The 19,523-nt window shown below is 41.8% G+C and overlaps 1 protein-coding gene across 4 annotated transcripts in view; it reads left to right on the forward strand.

The window, feature by feature from the left end:
* AFF2 (ALF transcription elongation factor 2) overlaps positions 1-19,523 on the forward strand; it is a 328,346-nt gene that overhangs the window by 172,374 nt on the left and 136,449 nt on the right. For all 4 annotated transcript variants that reach the window (XM_066202655.1, XM_066202658.1, XM_066202656.1 and 1 more), the window contains exon 4: positions 6,830-6,874. In XM_066202655.1, the coding sequence (XP_066058752.1) occupies positions 6,830-6,874 (45 nt within the window). The remainder of the gene's footprint in view (positions 1-6,829; positions 6,875-19,523) is intronic.

Genomic DNA, 19,523 nt, shown 5'->3' on the forward strand with positions numbered 1-19,523 from the left:
AATGTATGTATTTTATGTAAGTCAATAAGGACTTGAAGTTATAAGAGGAGGAGGAAAAGAAAGAGAGGAAGAGAGAGAAAGAAATTTGACATTCCAAATTTCTTTGCTCTTTGTCAGTAGTAAATGGTTGTAACAGCCTTTATGCAGGCAGTGTTTTGGTCATAAATTAGGTACTGCAAAAGCCACTTTTGTTGGGGCCTGGCTTAGTACTGACATTATCAGATACTCTGGTATTATCATTATGGTGAGTTTCTAAAATTCTACATTCAGAATATTCCATAAGTAAAATGTGCAGCCTTACCTACATTAAGAAACTCCCAGGAGACCTTGAAGTGAGAGATCACTTTATCAGTCTTCTCTCTCTAACAGAGTTTGGCAATTTACTGCATGAAAATAGTGGTGAACCATTGAGTTTAAATTGAAAATCAGCATATTGTGCTTTCATGGAGACTGTTTCGTGCTGATCAACACTGAAATGGCGTTGTTAAAAGAAAACACAAAAGAAATGAAAAAGGAAAAAAATGAAGCCAATTCAACACATACTGAGAAGAACAAGAAAAGCATAATTGTCACATCCAGGTCAGTCTGGTTCAAAAGTTGCTGCAGCAGAACTAAATGCCAGTGAAAAAACATTGTCCTTGTAGTTGGGCTTGCTCAGGCTGGTAAAAAAAGGTTGCTGTCTGCTGAGTTCTTTGTAGGGAGATGAAACTGAATCCCTTTCAGTGTGGGGTCATGGTCACCCCTCCTGGTGTGACTGCACAGGTTTGTCTGGCTCCTGGTGGCTGGAGAGGAGCACACAAGAGTCACTGGCTTTTGTATGAAACTAAAGGTACCCCTTGGGCAGCTTTGGGCTTCTGAGCTAGAGACTTTCTGAGAAGGTCACTAAAATCAGTGTCTGTTTGATTCAGCCAGGCTTTGGAGCACACTAGTAAGTTGTTTTTACTAGCTAAGGTGCTTTACTTGGGGGAAAAGGCATAAACTCCTCTAGCCACCCCTGGAAGAGCAGCTCTATCTGCAGGCCAGGCTGCCTTAGCTTAACAAATGAATTAACTCACTCCTTAAAACTCTTTTGTGTTTCCAGGTTCTCCAGTAAATGCATATTTTACACAGCTTCTGCAGTATTTGTATTAGAGGAGAACACAGGAGCAGCTTTCTGTATTTTGTTTTAGGCAATGGTTTTTCTTTCTCTCCTAATTTTTTATATATGTGAAAAGTATATATTTTCACAGACATTTTAATAAGCCCCATGAGATATTTCTGGGGTTAAAATAATGGGAAATGTAGTCTTCTCATGGTATTTTGGTTCCAGGATGGTGGAGGCACTAAAAGAAAACAGTGGATATGCATTATTTAGGACCCACAAATGGCTCTCTTGAAAATGAATAAGCCTGTGAAAAAACACATGTATGTGTTTGAATACCAAGGGAGCAATTTTGGGTTTGTTGATTTTTTTTTTTTTTAATACCACCATGTTTGACTTCATTCAGTTTCCTCCAGAATGCAAACATAGAGCCCTAAAGTATGTGATAACTCCACAAATATCAAATACACCAGAAAAGCCCTGCCGTCAGGCTGCAATGTTCATTCCTTGCTCTTTCGCCGCTCCCATTCTTACACATTTGCACTAAGGTTAGTAAGGAAGAGCCAAGAGCCTCCCAGCTGGTGAGATTAGTTGTCATCTATTCCAGGTGTCTTTGACAGGAGTGACACTTTTTGGACAAAGTATTGAGAAAGGAAGCAGGATCATGAGCTGTTAAACAATCCAGGGAGGTTTGAGCAGCGGGCTCTGAGCAGCGATGTGAGCTTTGCTTGAAGTAACTATGGAACAGTCTTCTCAGGAGCAGAAATGTGTAGTCAAATGGCAGCTGAGGGGAATGTTGGGAGCCACCAAAGTGGAGAAACGAAGCCTGAGTGTGCAGGAAAATACCGATGGCAGTGAAAGGAGAGGTGGTGTTGGAAGGACATTGCGTGTTCTCAGACTTGTAATGAGTGCATTGCAGGAACTGCACCGTAGGTTCGTACAGGTTGGAAGGATGTTCAAACATCACCTAGTGTGTTGTGTCTGGAGATTCTGCTATTCTTAGTACTTCTCCATCCATTTCCCACTTGTATTAATCAGAAAAAAAAATCAGAAAACCCAAGCACTCTCAGTTAATGGGAAGCCTGGCAGGAGCTGAAGGCACTCAGAGGACGAGGCTTCCGCCGACTGTCCTCCTTTTGCTGTTTCTGGTTTTCCTAAGTGTTTTCCTCTTATCACTGTGTGGTGCACACTGGAAATGATCAATCAAGGCTCATGCACAGGATCTTTTCGTGCTGGCAAGTGAAAAATCAATTTGTGTTCGAAGGAGTAAACAGTAGCATGGGCTTCATTTCCCCAGAGTCAAAATGGATTCCTTGATAAAGGAGATGACAAGGAAAGCTGAGCTCTTGATGTATAAGCACATAGGTGCTCATGTGCAAGAAATGAGTGGGCTCCTACATTCATTTTACATGCTACACTTACCTTTTCAATAAAACAAAGATAGGAAGAAGAGATTACTTGTTGAATGCCAATTGTGCGTCAATAAAACCAGGGGGATTGTTCATGAACAGTTTATACAGATGGAAATGTAGTCGGTCAGTTCTGGCAAAGACATAATTCATGGTGTATTTCTGCTTTACGGCACTACATTTGAATTTTCAGAACTATTCTCACAAGTCTGTTGGAAGATTGTGTTGCTAACATTTCTGAGAAATGTCTGCTGTTGGATGTAAATTACAGGGGAAAGAGTCTTTATATGATATTTCTGTGCCACGAAAACAAAATCTGATCTCATGCAGGTTATAAATTGACCAGGAGGTAAGAGTAGTCAAGGAACTGTAGAATGAATAAATGGAAGGTTAGACCAACGTGACTCATCAGATATTGCAACCATTCACCCAATGTCATTTGATCTGTATAACATTAAAGGCTGCTATTCCCTCACTCTTAGATTTCTGCCCTCCTTCCCTTCCTTTAAAGTTCAGCACTGACCCACCCAAGCCATACATTAAACCCTTTGGTTCCACATCATTTAAGCTCTCTCTTCTCTCCTGCGAGACCAAAAAGTGAAGAAAGCTGTAGAATACTGGCTTGTATTAGGTGGAATATTTTGACCATCTGACCTTTCCTTTTTTCCCTTTTTTTGTTCTTCTTCTTCTTTTTTTTTTTTTATTTTTAGCTAGCAATATTTAAAAGTAAACATGAAGCGTTGATGCAAAGGAGGTTTGCCAGAGTAAGAGGAAATTGGAAGATGAGTTCAGTGTAGCATTTAGCTGTTGTGAAATCTTCTTGCTTTGATTGAAGTTTTATTACCTCAGGACGTCTGTCTGCAGCTTGTGCAGCATTCACTGTTCCGCAGCCTGGGGTCTGTGAATGCACTGCTGGCTGAGAGAAGAGCTCATGATGTGAATTGCAACCCCTCAGTCTTGCAGAAGCCAAATTCCTGGAATCTGTCCTTTCAGCTGAGTTAGACCATGCTGCTCATAAAGGAAGAAAAGCGCCAAGAGCATGCACAAGTGGAAGCTGTGCCCTCCTTTTTAGACTCTGATTAGTGGTGAAAGCTGAAGAGGAGAGAGAGGGGATGGAAAATCACATAATGGGTCCTAAAATGCTTAATTTTTATTAGATTAGGAAAGTGGTAGTATGGGATGAATGTCCAGCCTTGACTAAACTACAGGAGGAACGTGGCAGTTTATAAATGGCAATTCTAATAACAATTTGTTATAGTGCTAGCACTTGAGAAAGTGATGAATATTGTATCTGCTGTGTTTCATTCTGTCCCCATGAATCTGTGCCTGGATGCCATGGTGTGCCATGTGGGCCCGCTCGCACTTGTTAGCTGAACGCGGGTGTTTATGGACAATTAAACTCGCAATTTTTAATTCACACTTTGAAAGGTTGAGAGGTTGTTTTTTCCTTTTTTTTTTTTTTTCAAGACGGGCTAAATTTCTAATAGATCTCTGCCTTTCACGTCTCTTAGAATGTGCAACTGCAGCATGAATTTAGAAAAATGGTCTCATTTCTTTAGAAATCCATTAATAGTAATGTACTGAAAGGCTCTTACATTGATCTTCTCTCTGATAGCCATGTTGTAATAATTATTCTTTTAATGTTTGCATCAATCTAAATGTTTTCCTCTTTGTGCTCGCTCCTACTTGGATCTCCCTATATGACAATCACAGCACTTTGACATCTTGCATTACTTTAATACCAGTGATTCAAAACAAAGCAATGCCAAGGGGAACAAAAGTTCTGTCAAGCCATTAAAATCTTCTTTGCCATTAACACAATTAAATTGATGCATGAGCATTTAAAGTTATTAGCAAGTGCTGCCAGCAGAAGCTGGTTACAATTGCATAATATATAGTGGGCTTTATTAAAGTAAAATGGTATGTTTATTGTTATTGTCATCATTAGTTCTGGAGTAACATAAACTTAAACAGGGCTGTGAATTGGGAGAGGACTGTGAGACAAGCAAGACCGTGCTCTGTCCTGTATTAATAGTGAGGGACACAGTTGTGACTTTTCTAAACAAAGAAATGCACGTGGTACCTCGGCTAACCATTACAGCTGGCACGTGTAATGGCAGGGAAGGGTGTTAAATACAGAGAGTTTCTGTGCCTCTGCTGCTCTCTCTTCCCAGTCAGACTCCCTCAGCTGGATTTTGGGCTGCTCCTGTCTCTGCGGTGAGAAATTCTGTGGTTGATGTATTCACTCTAAGCTTCTTGGAAAAGTGTTTTGTTTTCTCATATTCCAACATACTTGTTTTTCAATGAAAAAAAAAGTGAGGCGTGTGTCAGAGGCACGTGTTCTGTCCCACTGCGCAGTGCAGTAATACCCCTGCTTGCTAACCTTGTTAACCTGTAAATGAGGATTAACCATGTTCCTCACTGGATGGGGAGCTGGTATGAGGGATGGAAAATGCAGATGAGCAGAGAATTTAGAAGTATTGGGAGAGAAAAAAAAGTAATTGAAGTGAAAAGTAGGGAGATGAAGGAAGCCCCATCAAGCCCAAGTCCTGTGGTGTAAGGGTGGCCTGCATGCCTGTTGCAGTTCATGCAGACCACCCCTTGGCAGTTCTCAGCCAGGCTTCTTAGGTGATTTGAGCTGAGTAGAGACTCTTTTTTTGGTTGTTTGACAGTTTTAAGGTGATATTATGGAGAATTATAATCTATAATAGATAAAAATCACTAACACCCCCGTGGTGTAGTCATATTCACTTGGGTAATCCTCTACCAAGATGCTGATGAACTGTTGGGAATTCAGAGAACAGTGATGAAATAAGCCAAAGGGAAGGAAAATCTTGTTTATCAGAAAAGAGGGTAAAAGTTGAACATACAGCATTTGAGAAAAGTGGAATATAATTCTGTATGTCTGTGTATGGAGTAAATGTGAAGGGAAATAATGAATTACTTCTAGTAGTGGAAAGAGCTCTACAGAAAACCTGAGGTGACACTGGAAAGAAAATTTTAACCATTATAAAGAAAGTACCAAGTAGTTTACTACACTCCACATTTTATTAAGGGAAGGAATGGGAAACCCATTTCTCCACAGTTTTTGGGTCAGACCAGCCATAGTACTAGAAGACACGGGGAAAATCTGCTACACTAGCAGAGCATGAGCTTGGTGATCTAAGAGGTCTCTGTGGTCTTTGACTCCTGTAGCTGTGTGGATTTATTCCTGAGGCTTAGTGCTGGCTGAAATGCAGGCAGGAGGCCATGGTCAGTGCTTTTGGTCAAGCTCTATAGCAGATTAGGATGACAGGGGTTAAGTTTAGTCGTGACTTTCTTTCACCAAACTAGTTACTAAGGGCAATAAGGTAGAAGAATCAGGCAGGACAAAAAAAATCTCACTGAATATTTATGGCACCAAGGATTTACCTGTGCTTTGGTACCTCCCTGAATATTGTCTCTTCCTCTCCTGCTTTACCCCGTGGTAAGAGCCCACCACAGCTATCTGCAAAGTGCCACAGAGTGGCTGTACATACAGGTCACATCTGCCTGATGTTTTTGTATTTGTTCACAGTATTTAAAGGTTTTTGTGCTCTTTTGTATCCTTAGAGTGAGGCATTGTGGCAAATGCTGTAAGTACCATTTAACAAGTACTTTCAACTGGAATATATTAGCAGCATCACTGTGTGTGTGCAGGAGTGTGGCTGGGTGCAGAGAGAAATGGAATGCTTCTGAAGGGAGAAGGAGCAGCTGTCAGGCCTCTGGAGGTGGATACCTGTGTGCTGTGCCGGATGCGGAGGACACTGAACCTGCATCAGGCTGATGGAGTGAGGGACAACAAAATCAGCAGCCACCCTTATAGCCCAACCAGTATTTTACTACAGTATATATTTAAGAGCTGTCTGGGCTGTTAGCCTATTAAGCTGTAGGATAAGATGGTTGATGATAACAGCTTTCTCCTGTTATCACCTCTGTCCTTCCCTGCAGCCTGTGGCAAGCTAAACCAAACCTCGCCCTCTCTCTGAAGGCTGCCCATAGGAGTAGCAGTGGGATCTTCTTCAATTACAGAAGTTTCAGGCAATTCCACTGCCAGTTCTCAGCTGTGAGGAAATCAGAGTACTTTATTGCTTCAAAAGTGTCGTTAGGAACACAAAGCAGCGTGGACGAAAAAAACAACTTTTGACAAAATGGGTCCTGCTGATGATTTATGTTGATCTGAACTGGAAAATTTGGTAGGCAGCGAGCATGGATACAGCAGTCTTCAAACGGAGGCAGTTGCTTGTTAGCTGTTCACCTGTGTGCTTGAACTTTGCATCCAGCACCTGACTAAACATTTCTTTTTTTTCTTTAAACCTAGGTTGCCCTTCCCAATGACTCCAGCTGTGTGGAAGAAATACTGCGGGTAAGTAATACCCTTTGCTTTTTTCTCTCCTGTATAATTGCAGTGCTGTTATTTTCATCTTCCAAGGAGAGGGTTTATACGGCTGTCTTTAACACTGTAGTTAAATAATAACGTGTCAGAGGGTCTGTATTAAGAGACACAGACAGGGGGCAGGCCCAGGGTGCTCCTTAGTGAGATCAGTTCACCTAATACTCTGCATCTGCCAGCTTGTTTCAGTCAGGATTTACACATGTTCCTGCTTTTTTCAACCTCTCAGTCCCTGAGTCTATCCAGGACACATTTCTCTCCTGCCCTGAGGTGCGGTTGCCTTAATTCTTCTACTCACACACTGACCTACAGTCTTCTTCCTTCCTCTACACTACAATTGCTCATCATTCATAGTTTTGTTAAAGACTTACAGACACGGTTTTTTTCCTGTGATCTTTGGCCAGTGGTTGAATACAGAAAATTGCCACTCCAAACTGAGAATGGCTTAATTGCAAGAAGATCATGTAGTAAGATAAAGGGAGTGTGCACAAGTTGTATGCCTTCCTCTGAGTGTAAGATGGGCTTTTCCTCAGACACCCCACCTTTGGGGTTCCCTGTTGGCAGTGAGATTTGCAGCCCACCAGTCCCTTTCTCTAAGTTTTTGTCCTCATGGGTTGAGTATCCCGTCTGCCAGAGCTACCTCCCTGGGATTGCCAGCCACCCAGCTGGGTTTTGGTGTAGAAGGGATAAAATTTCAGTGGGAATTTGTGCCGGCCATCTCCTTGTTACTAGGAGGCAGTGCTGCAGACTTACCCAGACCTGAAGTCAGCTTGGTTTCAGGAGAAATTTGCACTTTGAGAACGTGGATTAAGTTTCCAGCCCTGACAGGAACTTTTTTGCCCTTTCAGGGCCATTTTCATAGGCTCTGATGAACTTTTGGGAGTGTAGGTTTCAGCTCCCTCATGGCAGCTTCTCTCAGTAAAAAAACACCAGATTATTCACATTTCTGTCCTGCTAGGGATGTTGCAGGAGTAAACACAAAGAATTCCAAGACAGGCAAGCCCCAAAGGTGGACAACTGAGCTGTAATTGTGCATTTGCCCAACCAAGCCATTGGCAACCCCTGGCAGTTTCTGCTCTGGGCTGTGTCTGCTGGGGCAGGGTGCTCTGCCTGGCAGAGCAATGCATGCCTTGAACTTTGCATTTTTTTCTGTTTTTGATTTGTTTTGGTTTTTTAAGTTGGGGAATTAAGCGATTGAATTCAGTCCCATCCCTCAGAAGGACACAGTAACTCTCGAGGGTTTCTTTGCTAGACCTTACAAGGAAGAGGTACTTCTGCAAAGATCTGTGACCTCTGGTTTTACACAGCTCTTTTTTTCAAACTGAACTTGATTAATGGTTTCTGTAATTGTAGAGGTTTGTAATTTCTAATCTGTCTTCCTTTTTTTTTTTTTTTTCATCTTGGAGAAAAAAAGGTTTAATTGAATTTATATTCTAAAATTTTCAACCGAGTGAGGGGAAAGGTCTTGACTCCATTCAGACCCCTGAGCCTTCAGAGACAAAATTTCACAGTCCTTTAGATTTCCTGAAACACTTAGCTACTTATGTCATCTTGTGTAAATGCTTGAAGGACTGCTCCCAATACTGCAGCCAAAGGTTAATGGCAGACCAGTCTCCTGTTGATTTTACTTTTCTAACCAGGGTGGCTGAGAAGGTTGTGAAAAAATAATAATAAATAATAATAGTAGTAATCATCATCATCTCTTATACAACTAAGGCTGAACAGTAATGCAACAGATTGCATTTTATACAGGTTGCTAATACCAAACTGAAAGATAAAGGTGAATACCTTGTGGTCTATACATTTTGCTGTTCCAAAATACGTTTGGATTTTTTTTTTTTTCCTAACCAATGCAATGGTTTTGAAAGTGTGGATAATATGGAGGACAGCCAATTAAAAGTGTGTGCGCATAATTTGCGTTTTATTAATACAGATTTAAATTAAGTTGTCACTTGCTGTGCGCATCCACTGAAAAATGAGTTCACTGAAATGTTGTGATCCAAAGTGCAGATGGGTCAGGCAGAGCTGACATTTAAAACCAGTCTCCAGAGCTGTTCCTTGTGCCACTTGTACCAGTGCTGTACATCAGTGCGCCTTGCTGTCACTGCCTGTGACGGGAAGCGTGTGCTGGCCCAGGAGAAGGAGCTGTGTAGGTGACACTGAGTCAGTGATCCTTCTCCTGTCTGTGGGGAGCACACAAGGCACCTTCCTCAGCCTTGCTGTACCCCTGGCTGAAGAGTTGATAAGCACGCAACACTGCATGGCAGAGAAAGGAATTTTTTATTGTTTTTAGAGTCCCTGTTCTGGAGGACTCGGGGTGTAAATCGGAAGTTTGGGCTGGGTGTTGAGGTAATTGATGGGACATAATCTGGCAGCAGCCAGGCCCTGGACTGTGCACTGCAGCTTTCCTGGCTGTGTCCTGAGCACCTGGGCAGGCACTGCTGTCTGCAAACCCGTCCCTGCTTAGAGGAACAAAAGAAATTCTCGTATGTGCATATTCGCTGTAGGAAGGCATCAAGTAACTAGGTGGACTTCTGGTGGCGTGTGGAGAGCTGTGATGCTAATTAGAAACTTTCTAGTCTGGGAGCAAAACAGTTCCCAAATATAGTTCTGATTGTAATAAAAGTGTAAAAATGGCTGGAGTTAAATGAGCAAAGTCTGTAATTTGTGTGGTCGTCTTCTGATGGCTAGCTCCTGTCTAATGGCATGGGAGAATATGTAAATTGATCAGCAGGTGAAAATGCCCTTGACTCTGCAAATCATGTGTAGGATTACCTTCCTCATGCCAATTGAAAGCACTAACGGATTTAATATGTCTCACCTAAAGCTGAAGTGAGCTGTTCGCACAGCAAAATTAGGCTGTAACAGATACAGCCCATTATTTGCCCCTCAGTAATTGTTCTCTCTTCTAAAATACAAACAGCATTGAAGAATGATGCTAAACCTAAATATAATAATTGTAATTTGAAAAATACAGGTACGCTGTCCAGTGTGGTTACAAATGCACTTAGTAGCTGACGGGTAGTTTAAATATTTTCTTGTGGAGTCTGGGGGCTTGCTGGGGAGGACATGATGTGAATTTAAAATGATTATCCAGACGTCATTGGACAAGTGAATAACGAGCTGACTGGCCTAGTAAATCATGTGAACCTGTCAAATGTGGGAACACGTTGGGGAGGAGATGATGTCAAGTAACAGTAACTTAGCAACCTGGCATTTAGCTGTCCAGAGAATGAGTAAGAGTAGCCACTTTTAAATAGCTGAGTAAATAAATGAATCCCTATACGTCTTAGGTGTGCTATAAAAATAGCCCAGCACCGTATGTTTTGTGTCAAGCTGCTTCTTTCTCCTGGATAAGGTGATTTATTATTTCTATTGAAATGAAAAAATGGATTGAAAAGTTAACCCGCGTGTAAATGTGGATCTGTGGCCTTTGTCCCTGCTCTGGCGTGCAGCCTTTGAAAGCATGCAAGGAACGAGTAATAACCTGCTTTGAGAGCTGCTTTTTTTTCCTTCAGACTTTGCTTATGTACACAAAGATTTGGATGGATAAAAACAATTAATTTCTTAGCAATTTCTGAGCCGTTGCGTTTTCAAGCTTTTTATCAGCATTTTCTCAATGGAGGCAGAACCAGTTTCTGCTCTCACATCAGTATAAATCAAGGGGTAATTCCACTGACCTCTGATCTCATTTGAGTTCATTGAATTCTTCTTCCTCCCACACTGGTATAAATTGGCAGCAGCTCCACTTAGGTTGCTGCTGCTGTTATAAAATAAAAAGGAGTTACCTCTGCATTACTTTAGGTATACAAAAAAGCAGAGACCAGCTCTTTGCTCTGTTGACTCTCGAGATGTGGTCTCACTCCAGAAAATGGGAATGCTGAATATTTCCATGAGAACAGCTCCTTCCTGGTCTGGTAGGTGATCAGATCAGTTCTGGTCTCAGCATCACCACAAACATTATCACCACAAGCATTCAGCAACAACTCCAGGAAGGTCGAAGGAAGCATTTCCCAGCATTTTGTGCACTGTCCGGTGTACACACACAAAGGGTGAGATCAATAGCTGGAGTCGTTTGAGGACAGCCTGGTGTCAGCTTGGAGTGCAAAAGCCTCATTGGGAGCTGGAAAAGGCAGCCTTAGGTCTTCCCAGCCCAGAGCACACCCTGTAAGCTGTTGGATCTATAATTTTGGTGTGTTTTGGTGAAAAAAGGCACGACTCAGTTTTGCTCATTCAAAAATGTTTAATGAAGTGTTTGAAGCAACTATTAGTTTATCTGCTCTTGCATTTCCTTCTGCCAAAAGTCCCGGAAGCGAGGAATGAGCCCTTATGTGAGAGACAAAGTGTGGGTTAATTCTGTATTGCCAAATTGTATAAAGACATGGGTCCTCCTGTTGGATTATACTCTTTTTTGATCTAGAGATGGGGTAGCTGAGAGACGTTTTAGAAACTTTTGTTCCATTGTCACATTTCTAAGCCAGCGTTTCTTATCTCAAAGTTTACATACAGATGCATGTTATTAGAGCCTTCTGTCAAGCTTTAAGAATTCTCCACAAATCCATTTCCCACATCTTCCCAGCCCAGAGCACACCCTTGGCCCCCGTGCGCTGCACCTGACCGTGGCAGAACAGGATTACCCAAATTCTTGGCCGTTCACCCTTACGGTGACAACATTATGGCGAGAAAAGCACCTCAGGAGCAGCATCCCAAAGCTGCCTGCATTAACTTGAGGGTGCAATCATGTCTGAAGCTCAGAGCTGACCTCAGGCTGGCAGAGTGGGAAGCGGGCGCGTCGATTCCGAGCGTTTTGTGGGTCCCTGTTGCACAGGCTGCATGTGAGGGGAGTGATGCACTTGTGGTGCAGATCTGTAGTATAAATCTGCTTTGTGCTGGCAGCTGAAGGCAAGGCAGGCTGCGTGTGCTGCTGGGGAGGTGACGGGGAGGAAAGGTTGACTGTCTGATCTGACAAATGCGCGTGGGTGTGCAGAGTTTCCTGTATTCGAAAGCTGGCGTTCTGCACCTGCCTGTTACAGGGATAAATGCCTCTTCAAGATGTAATGCAGCAAAAGATTAGACCTTTGTCAGGACAGACAAGCAAGGTCTGATTCCAGCTTGCAGGCACATTTATCAAATAAAGGCTTTATTTTCATAGCAGCATTAAATAAATTATTTAGCCAAGAACTTTGAAATGTAAAATCTGATCATTATGTGGGTCTATTGCAGCCTGTCTACACTGTAACAATAAAAAAGATTACAAAAGGTTTTCAGGAAAAGAGAGATTGCTGTGCACCTATTTCAAACTCACTATTCAATATTGTTTTCTTATCTCCTTTACCATAATATTTTAACACGTATTTTTGTAGTGCCAAATTGAAATATTGCTGATTTCAGTAGTATTATAGAATTCTGACATCACTGCCAGATTTACCATTGCTACTAAAACTACTGTAAAGTGAGCTGACATGACAAGAGTTTGGACATGTGTTGCTGCTCCTGAAGAGAAACAAAGTACTCCCATGGTAAATGATAAGTGAATGACTGCCAGGGAAGGAGTGAAGTTTGTTTTCCAAGCTCTTCAGCATCTCTTTTGCACCAAAACAACCATTTGTACTTCCTCTCCCTCATTGAAAGTCAGCTCAGAAACAATTCACTGTGTATTGCAATGTTACATGCTCAGCATCCTCACTCTGATTGAGTACTCTGTTATGATAAAAATAATTACTTTTTATGAGACTATACAAAGTAATTGTTTTAAAGCCAGTTCAAACAAGAAAGTAATTGAAGCAAAGTTATTCTCTTAGAGGAGAAGATAGTAAGTTTTGCTACTCTTGTGGAAGATCAGATGTACTCTCTACAGAGCTTAAAAACATTGGTTATTTTATGTACTACTTTTTCAAATACCACTAAGTTTTGCGGTTCCAGAAATAAGTGAAAGAGATGAAAAATGTGGGAAAACAATTTGGTGGAGTCTTGTAGTTGAGTGAAAAATGTCATAAAACTAAGATTCCTACTCCTGATTTGGAGACCCATGGGGCCTGAATTCCCACCCTTTTTCATCCCTTATCTTGGAGTGAAAGTGTGAAAGAAAACAGACCCAAGGAATCTGGCATGTCAGATCCACTCTGACCTTTTGTGTGCTCCCATGAACAGAAAAAGGCCCCAAGTGCTGAACTGGATGGAAAACTTTAAACACTACTGCAGTACTACAGTGTTTGGCTCTAGCTCTACCAGGTATCCTCTCCTAAGGACCTTGTGGGCTGCACGAGTTCATGTTGTATGAAAACATGATTAAGAACTCCAGAGCCTGTTGTGTGTCTGTCATTCCAAAGTGACAGTCTGCAGTGTGGCCAAGCAGAAAAGCCATCTGAAGCTCCCACACTCCACTTACACAGCTTACTGACAGAGCATTAAGCAAAAAAAAAATCTAGTCCTATTTTGAGATACAGGTATTAGAATATTTCTCTGGTCTCAGATTAATCATTTTTTGTTATTTCATCTTGTCCCGTCAAAGTGAAACATGGTTAAATATGGGCACTGAGTGTTTAAACTGCTAGCAATGTTACCTTTCATTTAAATAGATTAATAATGTGTACTCTACATAACAAATTGCTTTCGGCACAGAACGAAGACAGGGAAAACATATTAAAATTGGGTTAGGCTTCCTGAAATGAATGCATGCGTTAGAAACAATTCTGGTTTGAAATGACTGTAACGTCTTCTGTGGCTCTTTCTCTCACAAATGGGAAGAGCTCCCTTTTTGCAGCCCTGAGGGCAAGTGTAGCATGGTTTAAATCCTGGTAGAAAGCTTCCCCATAAGTCAGCACTGCTGAGGAGGCTCGTGGGATCCATGAGGGATAAGTTAGCCTAATCACAATTAGTCAAGAGAAGCAGACTAGGAGAAGGCTAGGACACTTGCAGTGTCCAAGGGAAGACTGGACTGGGAGATGTAACTAAACAGACCTTCAGTTTCAAGGGCAAACATTTTTGAAATTCTCCTCTGAAGTTTCTGGCCGTGACAATCAAAAAACAGTTGATGCTCAGAAGAGACGTAAGTGTAAGGAAGGCACTAGAGAAATCAAAGTGATGGATCAAAAAGACACCAGGTACTTGTGGCATGCTCAGTTTCCCTCTTTATGCTTTATCTACACCTGCATGTTGCAAGTTTTGATGCTTTAGTGCTTTGTGCTCCTTGAAGAAAAGCAGAGAACAGGACAAAGTTGACACCTGGAGCAAAACTGAAGTTTCAGCTTTGAATCTCATGGTTGGTCTGGGAGGAGATGGGTGGAAATGTTCTGTTACAGCAGATCCCAGGAATGCTTGTTGCCATTTCCATAATGCACTGGGGTCTGAGTTTAAGAGAAGCCACTCCCAATCTCTTCTTAAGGCAAGAATACAGACACCAACTGATGTATGGACCAAAACTCATTTTATTTCCTCTGAGAGACTCCTTGGACAAGCAGGTGGACTTTTCCTTGGGAAGAGTCGTGGTGTCACAGCCGGACTTGCCAGCCCCCATGAGGTCTGTGGAAGCAGCTCTGGCATGGTCAGGCAGTCTTGTGGTCATCATCTGTCTCAAGTTGAAGTTGTTCCACATCCTGCAGTGACAACAGTTCTGGACGCTGCCTTTTGGGGAGGAGAATTCATGTCTTTGCTGTGTGCCATTGGTCTGTCAGGCATTACAATCAGCAGAGCTCGTTCTGAAGGCATCTCCCTTCTCTTACCTGTGGAGGTTGTTCCAGCTGTCAGAGTCTTCAGAATACACCACTTCAAACCTGCCAGTGAAAGACTGGCATGGTTCATCTTCTCATGTCTTTGAACGCCCTCTCAATAAATTCTTGAATACGCAGGCTCGGATAAAACATCCTACCTTTAATCTTCCTGAATAACCTTGAGGTGCCCCTTTGCTCCACTCTGCGCTCCTTCTGTGAAGTGGTGAAATGAAACCTCACCCACGCTGCCGTTGTTGAAAGTTAAATTAGTTGTTAGCAAAATGCATTGATGTCCTCAGCTGGAATTATTGGTGTGATAATTGGGCAAAAGCAAGGCTCTATCAGATATTTAATATTATGCTACATACTGTGGCTTATCTGAATTTCTAACATTTCTTTAAAGAAAGTGTGTCATTGAATTTAATGTTCTGAGAAACCTTATGAACTTCCAATCTATTTTAGCTGTACATTTCAAATTATGCTTATAATTGTGTTTTTATTGAATATGTAAGTTCTTTTCAATTTCTTATTACACTGCATGGCTTTTAATATACATTTGAGAAGAATGCGCACTGTGGATAGGTGGCACTTCTGAGTGTTTTCAAATTATCACAGTAAAATTGTCACATGTGTTTAATTAGCCAGGAGATCCTGCCACATTGATTTGTCAGTGGTGTAACAATTTCTTTGGGTAGCTAGAAAATCTGACCAGAATGGTTTTTGTATTTTTTTTTTTTCTCAAGGAATTTCTCTTTTTTTTCTTTTTTTTTTTTTTAAATTTAAAAGCAGTCATACAGGCACCCAGCCTTGCAGAAGTCAGCTGAAGAAAATGTCAGGTTCTAGCATTAGAATGAAGATGATTTTATTGTTTCAAGGCCTTGAGGTGTTTGTTGACCATTGTTCAGAGGTGGGAGAAAAAATCTGTCTTCAAACAAGAATCTGAAGGTCTGACCCAAGTGCCCAGATTTATTTTTCCAACGTTCTGCATACCCTGTGTATTCTACCTGCTGCAAGTGTTACTGGATGGCCTTCCCAAGCTCCTGGGGCCAGGGCTCTGCTGTGGCTGTCATTAGAAAACTCTTACCAACACTTTTCAGCCCCTGTTTAAATGTTTTCTCTATTCCAAAATTTCTGTCCAGTGTGTAAGCAAATATTCATGGGGCAGGTGGAAATGCCTGCTTGTACTTTGCAGGGTGAAACAGGAGCAGCATGAACCTCCAAGGGCATAGGAGACTCGCATGGGTGGTTAACAGGAAAGAAAAATGGGCAGAGTTGTATTCTTTGTGTTTGCTGCAGGTTGATTGATGGGTTTAAAGCGTGGACCAAGTTTCACCTCTGGAGCCGAGCTGGGAAATGGCAGGTCCTGCTCTTCTGTGAGGAATGCTTTGAGATCTTCTGGTGGCATTTATTGCACCAGCACTGAGTGTTAAAAGCCCCATTGGGCTTTGTAGTCCATTAATTTCTTTGCCATGAGTATATCCTACTTAAGAAAATGTTGTGTACGCCAAGGTACAGTAACCTTTAAAAATACTCTTCTGAGCCTTAGGATAAAAACTCTTCATGTTTGGTTTGTAGGTGCATTCCCACTAGTGACTTTTTTTTTTTTTTTTCTAATCAAGCCAATTAATCCCTTCCCACTTATTCCAGTATTTTATCATTCCTAACCTCTTGAGTCCTTAATCTTTTCAACAAGAGGTCTGAACTGGCAATTTATCTGAAAAAGTGATGTTGTACCAATCAAATGAAACCTGGTGCTCAGAATTTTTTTGAAGAGCAGCCCCTTGTCATTCCAGAGTTCAGACAAAAACAAAGAACGTAGCTTCAACAGTGAGGCGTTCACTGGAGGCTTCTTTCCATGAAAATAGTTATCACTCCCTTTTTTTTTTTTTTCTTTTCCTTGGCAATTGAGTCATTGTTTCTTTTAAAAGAGGCTGTCATGATCTCCTCATTACCATTTCTCGTAATATGATAAGCGTAAACTACAAGAAAGCGATCATGTCTGAAAGGATACAGGAACCCCAAGGAATGATGCACTAACTGCTTGTGTTCTTTGAAAAGGCTTTAGTCTGGGAATTCTGTCTGCTTTGCGGCAGCACTGTCATTTTCTAGCGTCTTTCACTTACAACACAAGTTACCCTTCAAGAAGAATGCCGTGTTATTGCATCCAGCCTTTGTGCGTCTGCAGCAAACTGAGATCAACAGCTCCTTCTGGTAGTTGCTGGAACATAATGATACACTGCACTTGGTACTTTAGAAACAAAGCAAAACATCCTTTGGCGTGTTTACTCCAGTTCATCCTTGCCTGGTGACTGGTGGTCACAGTTTCTGACACCAGCTGGAGCTGGGGCTTGCTCAGAGCTAACCGGGCAGCCTTGGCTCTGCTGGGTGGTCTTGTCTTGGCCTTGCTCCAAGTTCCTTCCAAGTTCCTGATAAACTCTTACTAATGAACAGTTTGCTGTTCCTTTTGGGCCATCTAGAAGCAAAAAAGGACGACACATGTCATCGTCTGGTAATGTGGAGATAGGATGTTTAAATGCTGGGGCGCTGAATTTACAGCATCTCAGTGCTGTGGCTTTTGTGTCCTGTTCATTGATTTTCCTGTGGGAAAAGAAGTATTGCAGTGCTTTGAGACAAGGGACTTGGCCCTTTCTCCGCCCTGTTTTTAGGAGTTAGTTTGTTTCAGCGTAGTTTGCTGCCAGAAGTTTTTAAAAAATGCAGGCAGGGGAGGCTCTGTCAGTCTGGTGCACAGTCAGAACAGGCTGATTTCAGACACCAGGGCTCTGTGTGGCACCAGGCACCCTCAGCTGTCGTGTGTCTTAGTGGCAGTCCCAAGTATTTAATGTTTCCAGCCTCCAACTATCGTTGTAGGAAAGAACATGCTGGGAAATGAGGAATCAAATGTATGCAACAGTGGGAATCTGTCTACCAGAAATACTCTGAAGCCTCCATACCTTAAAGGAGATCAAAAAAAGACCTCAGCGTGTTTTGGCTTCGGTTTTCTTTACTGTTTAAGCTGGCTTATTTGGATAAGGCTGACATGCCAAAAAAAGTTTATGTTGTATCAAAACATCTTCTATAACATACATCCATTCTTTTCTACACCTGCTAGCTTAGCAGGAGTGGATCAAAGGGGAGTTGTTGGCATGATTTACAGGACACACAGATGCAGGAACAGACCTGCTTCGAGGCACAAGTGAGGAAAAGGAAATTCAGACTGAAATGTTTGTTCTTTTCCAAAGGCTAAAATTACTATAATAAATGCCAGGTTGCATGAGAGGGTTTCAGGTGGCTGGGTTAGGTCTTTCTGTAACAGAATAGAATTAAAGGGTTGAGCATGAGAGGCAGCAAGGGCTCTACCTGGGTGCTGCAGATGAGGACCCACAGTGTATTGTGTGGCAAACATGCTAAGCTTTTTAACTTCACAAAAGAAACTAAAGTGACAAAATTAGAGGAACCAGTGATCGGGAGTAAGTTTGGAGTTTCTTTGTACGTCCAGGACTTGCTGAATACTGATCAAGCTGTGCCTGTGTTATCCATACATACGTGTTTTGGACACAGCCATTGGATTTTTCAGCCTCATAATCTCTGTTCCAAATTTTCATCCTATAGTCAGAAGTTTTACCACTGCCCTAGGCATTGCAGAAGACAAAAAATCAGGCAGTTTGTGCCCTGCAGAGCATTCTGAAGTAGGCACTGGGAAGATAACCATGGTTCATAGGAGAAAGTGAATTCTTCATGCGTGGAGGGAGAAGCAAGTTCTCAACTGAGACACGTAGCAGGGAGAGCATCACACAGAGGAGGAAAAGGAATGGTGAAAAAACCCCAGCTTTTTAAGGGCAGATTTCAGCTTTTCTGGGTGTTCGCTGTGCCTTTGCTTCAGCCCCAGACTGCTGGTTTAACAGCATTACAGTGGAGGTGATGAGACTGTGTAAGAACAGCATTAAAAACAAATGCTACCCTGGCACACCCACGCAGGAAAACCCTGCTGCAACACTGCTTGTGTGGTAAGCAGAATAAGAGATCTGGCAGAGGCTTGGTTTGGAAGGCAGAGAAACAGCTTTTGCAAAGGATTTCATTGTGTATTCTACAGCAGCCTGTGGTAGCTTCATTTCTTTGTGTTTGATCAGTAACAACTCAGAGTCCGATTTTAATGAAAGCAAATTGTGGCTTAAACAAAAGGATTGGGCTTTAAATTCAAATAAGTTGCCTAACCTGGTTTCTTAATGTCCCCCATATGCTATTTCAGGTAATTAATGCTCCTGTTTTAAGGCCAAAGTCGGTGTTTTCTGGCACAATTTAATGCTTTCAAATTCCTGATGATTTTGGGACTCAGTTTCATCACAATGTCAGGATGTAAGTTATAAGCTGGTTACATGGGTCTAAAAATTATTGCACAATATAAAACTTACACAGTTTCTTTGCTAAGCTTACAGAACAAGAGGGTTTTTAGTTTAGCAATCTAATTTCGCCTGATATTGAATTTGGAGATTTTATTTTTTCACTATGCCGCCATAAGCTGCCTCAGAAATTTAATGCATTTTATAATAAATTCCATTGATAAGGTCTTGTCCTGTGACTGTATAACTCCCTGTTGTACTTGTGTGAAAAAAAAACCCCATGAATTGATTGCATCTGGCAACGTAAAGGAGATGATGTAATGTATTGTATAAATGCACACAGTGGAGTGCCTCGGGGTAGGAGTAGTCTTATTTTGTAACTGTAAATTATAGCTCTGCTCTCCTCTTGGTGTGAACCCTAAGTTTCAGAGAAGAAAACAGGCGATTCAAGACATGCTTTCCTGCTTGTGAAGCTGAGGATGGATGGAACAAATTACCAGATTCCCTTAAACAAGTGCCAGCAGCGAATAGTTTCAAAACACAGTCGCTTATTTGCTTGGAGAATGGGGGTTTTTT

This window comes from Chamaea fasciata, unplaced genomic scaffold, assembly GCF_029207755.1.
Source record: "Chamaea fasciata isolate MVZ Bird 193981 ecotype frontalis unplaced genomic scaffold, bChaFas1.0.hap1 SCAF_22, whole genome shotgun sequence".
NCBI classification, from domain to species: domain Eukaryota; kingdom Metazoa; phylum Chordata; class Aves; order Passeriformes; family Sylviidae; genus Chamaea; species Chamaea fasciata.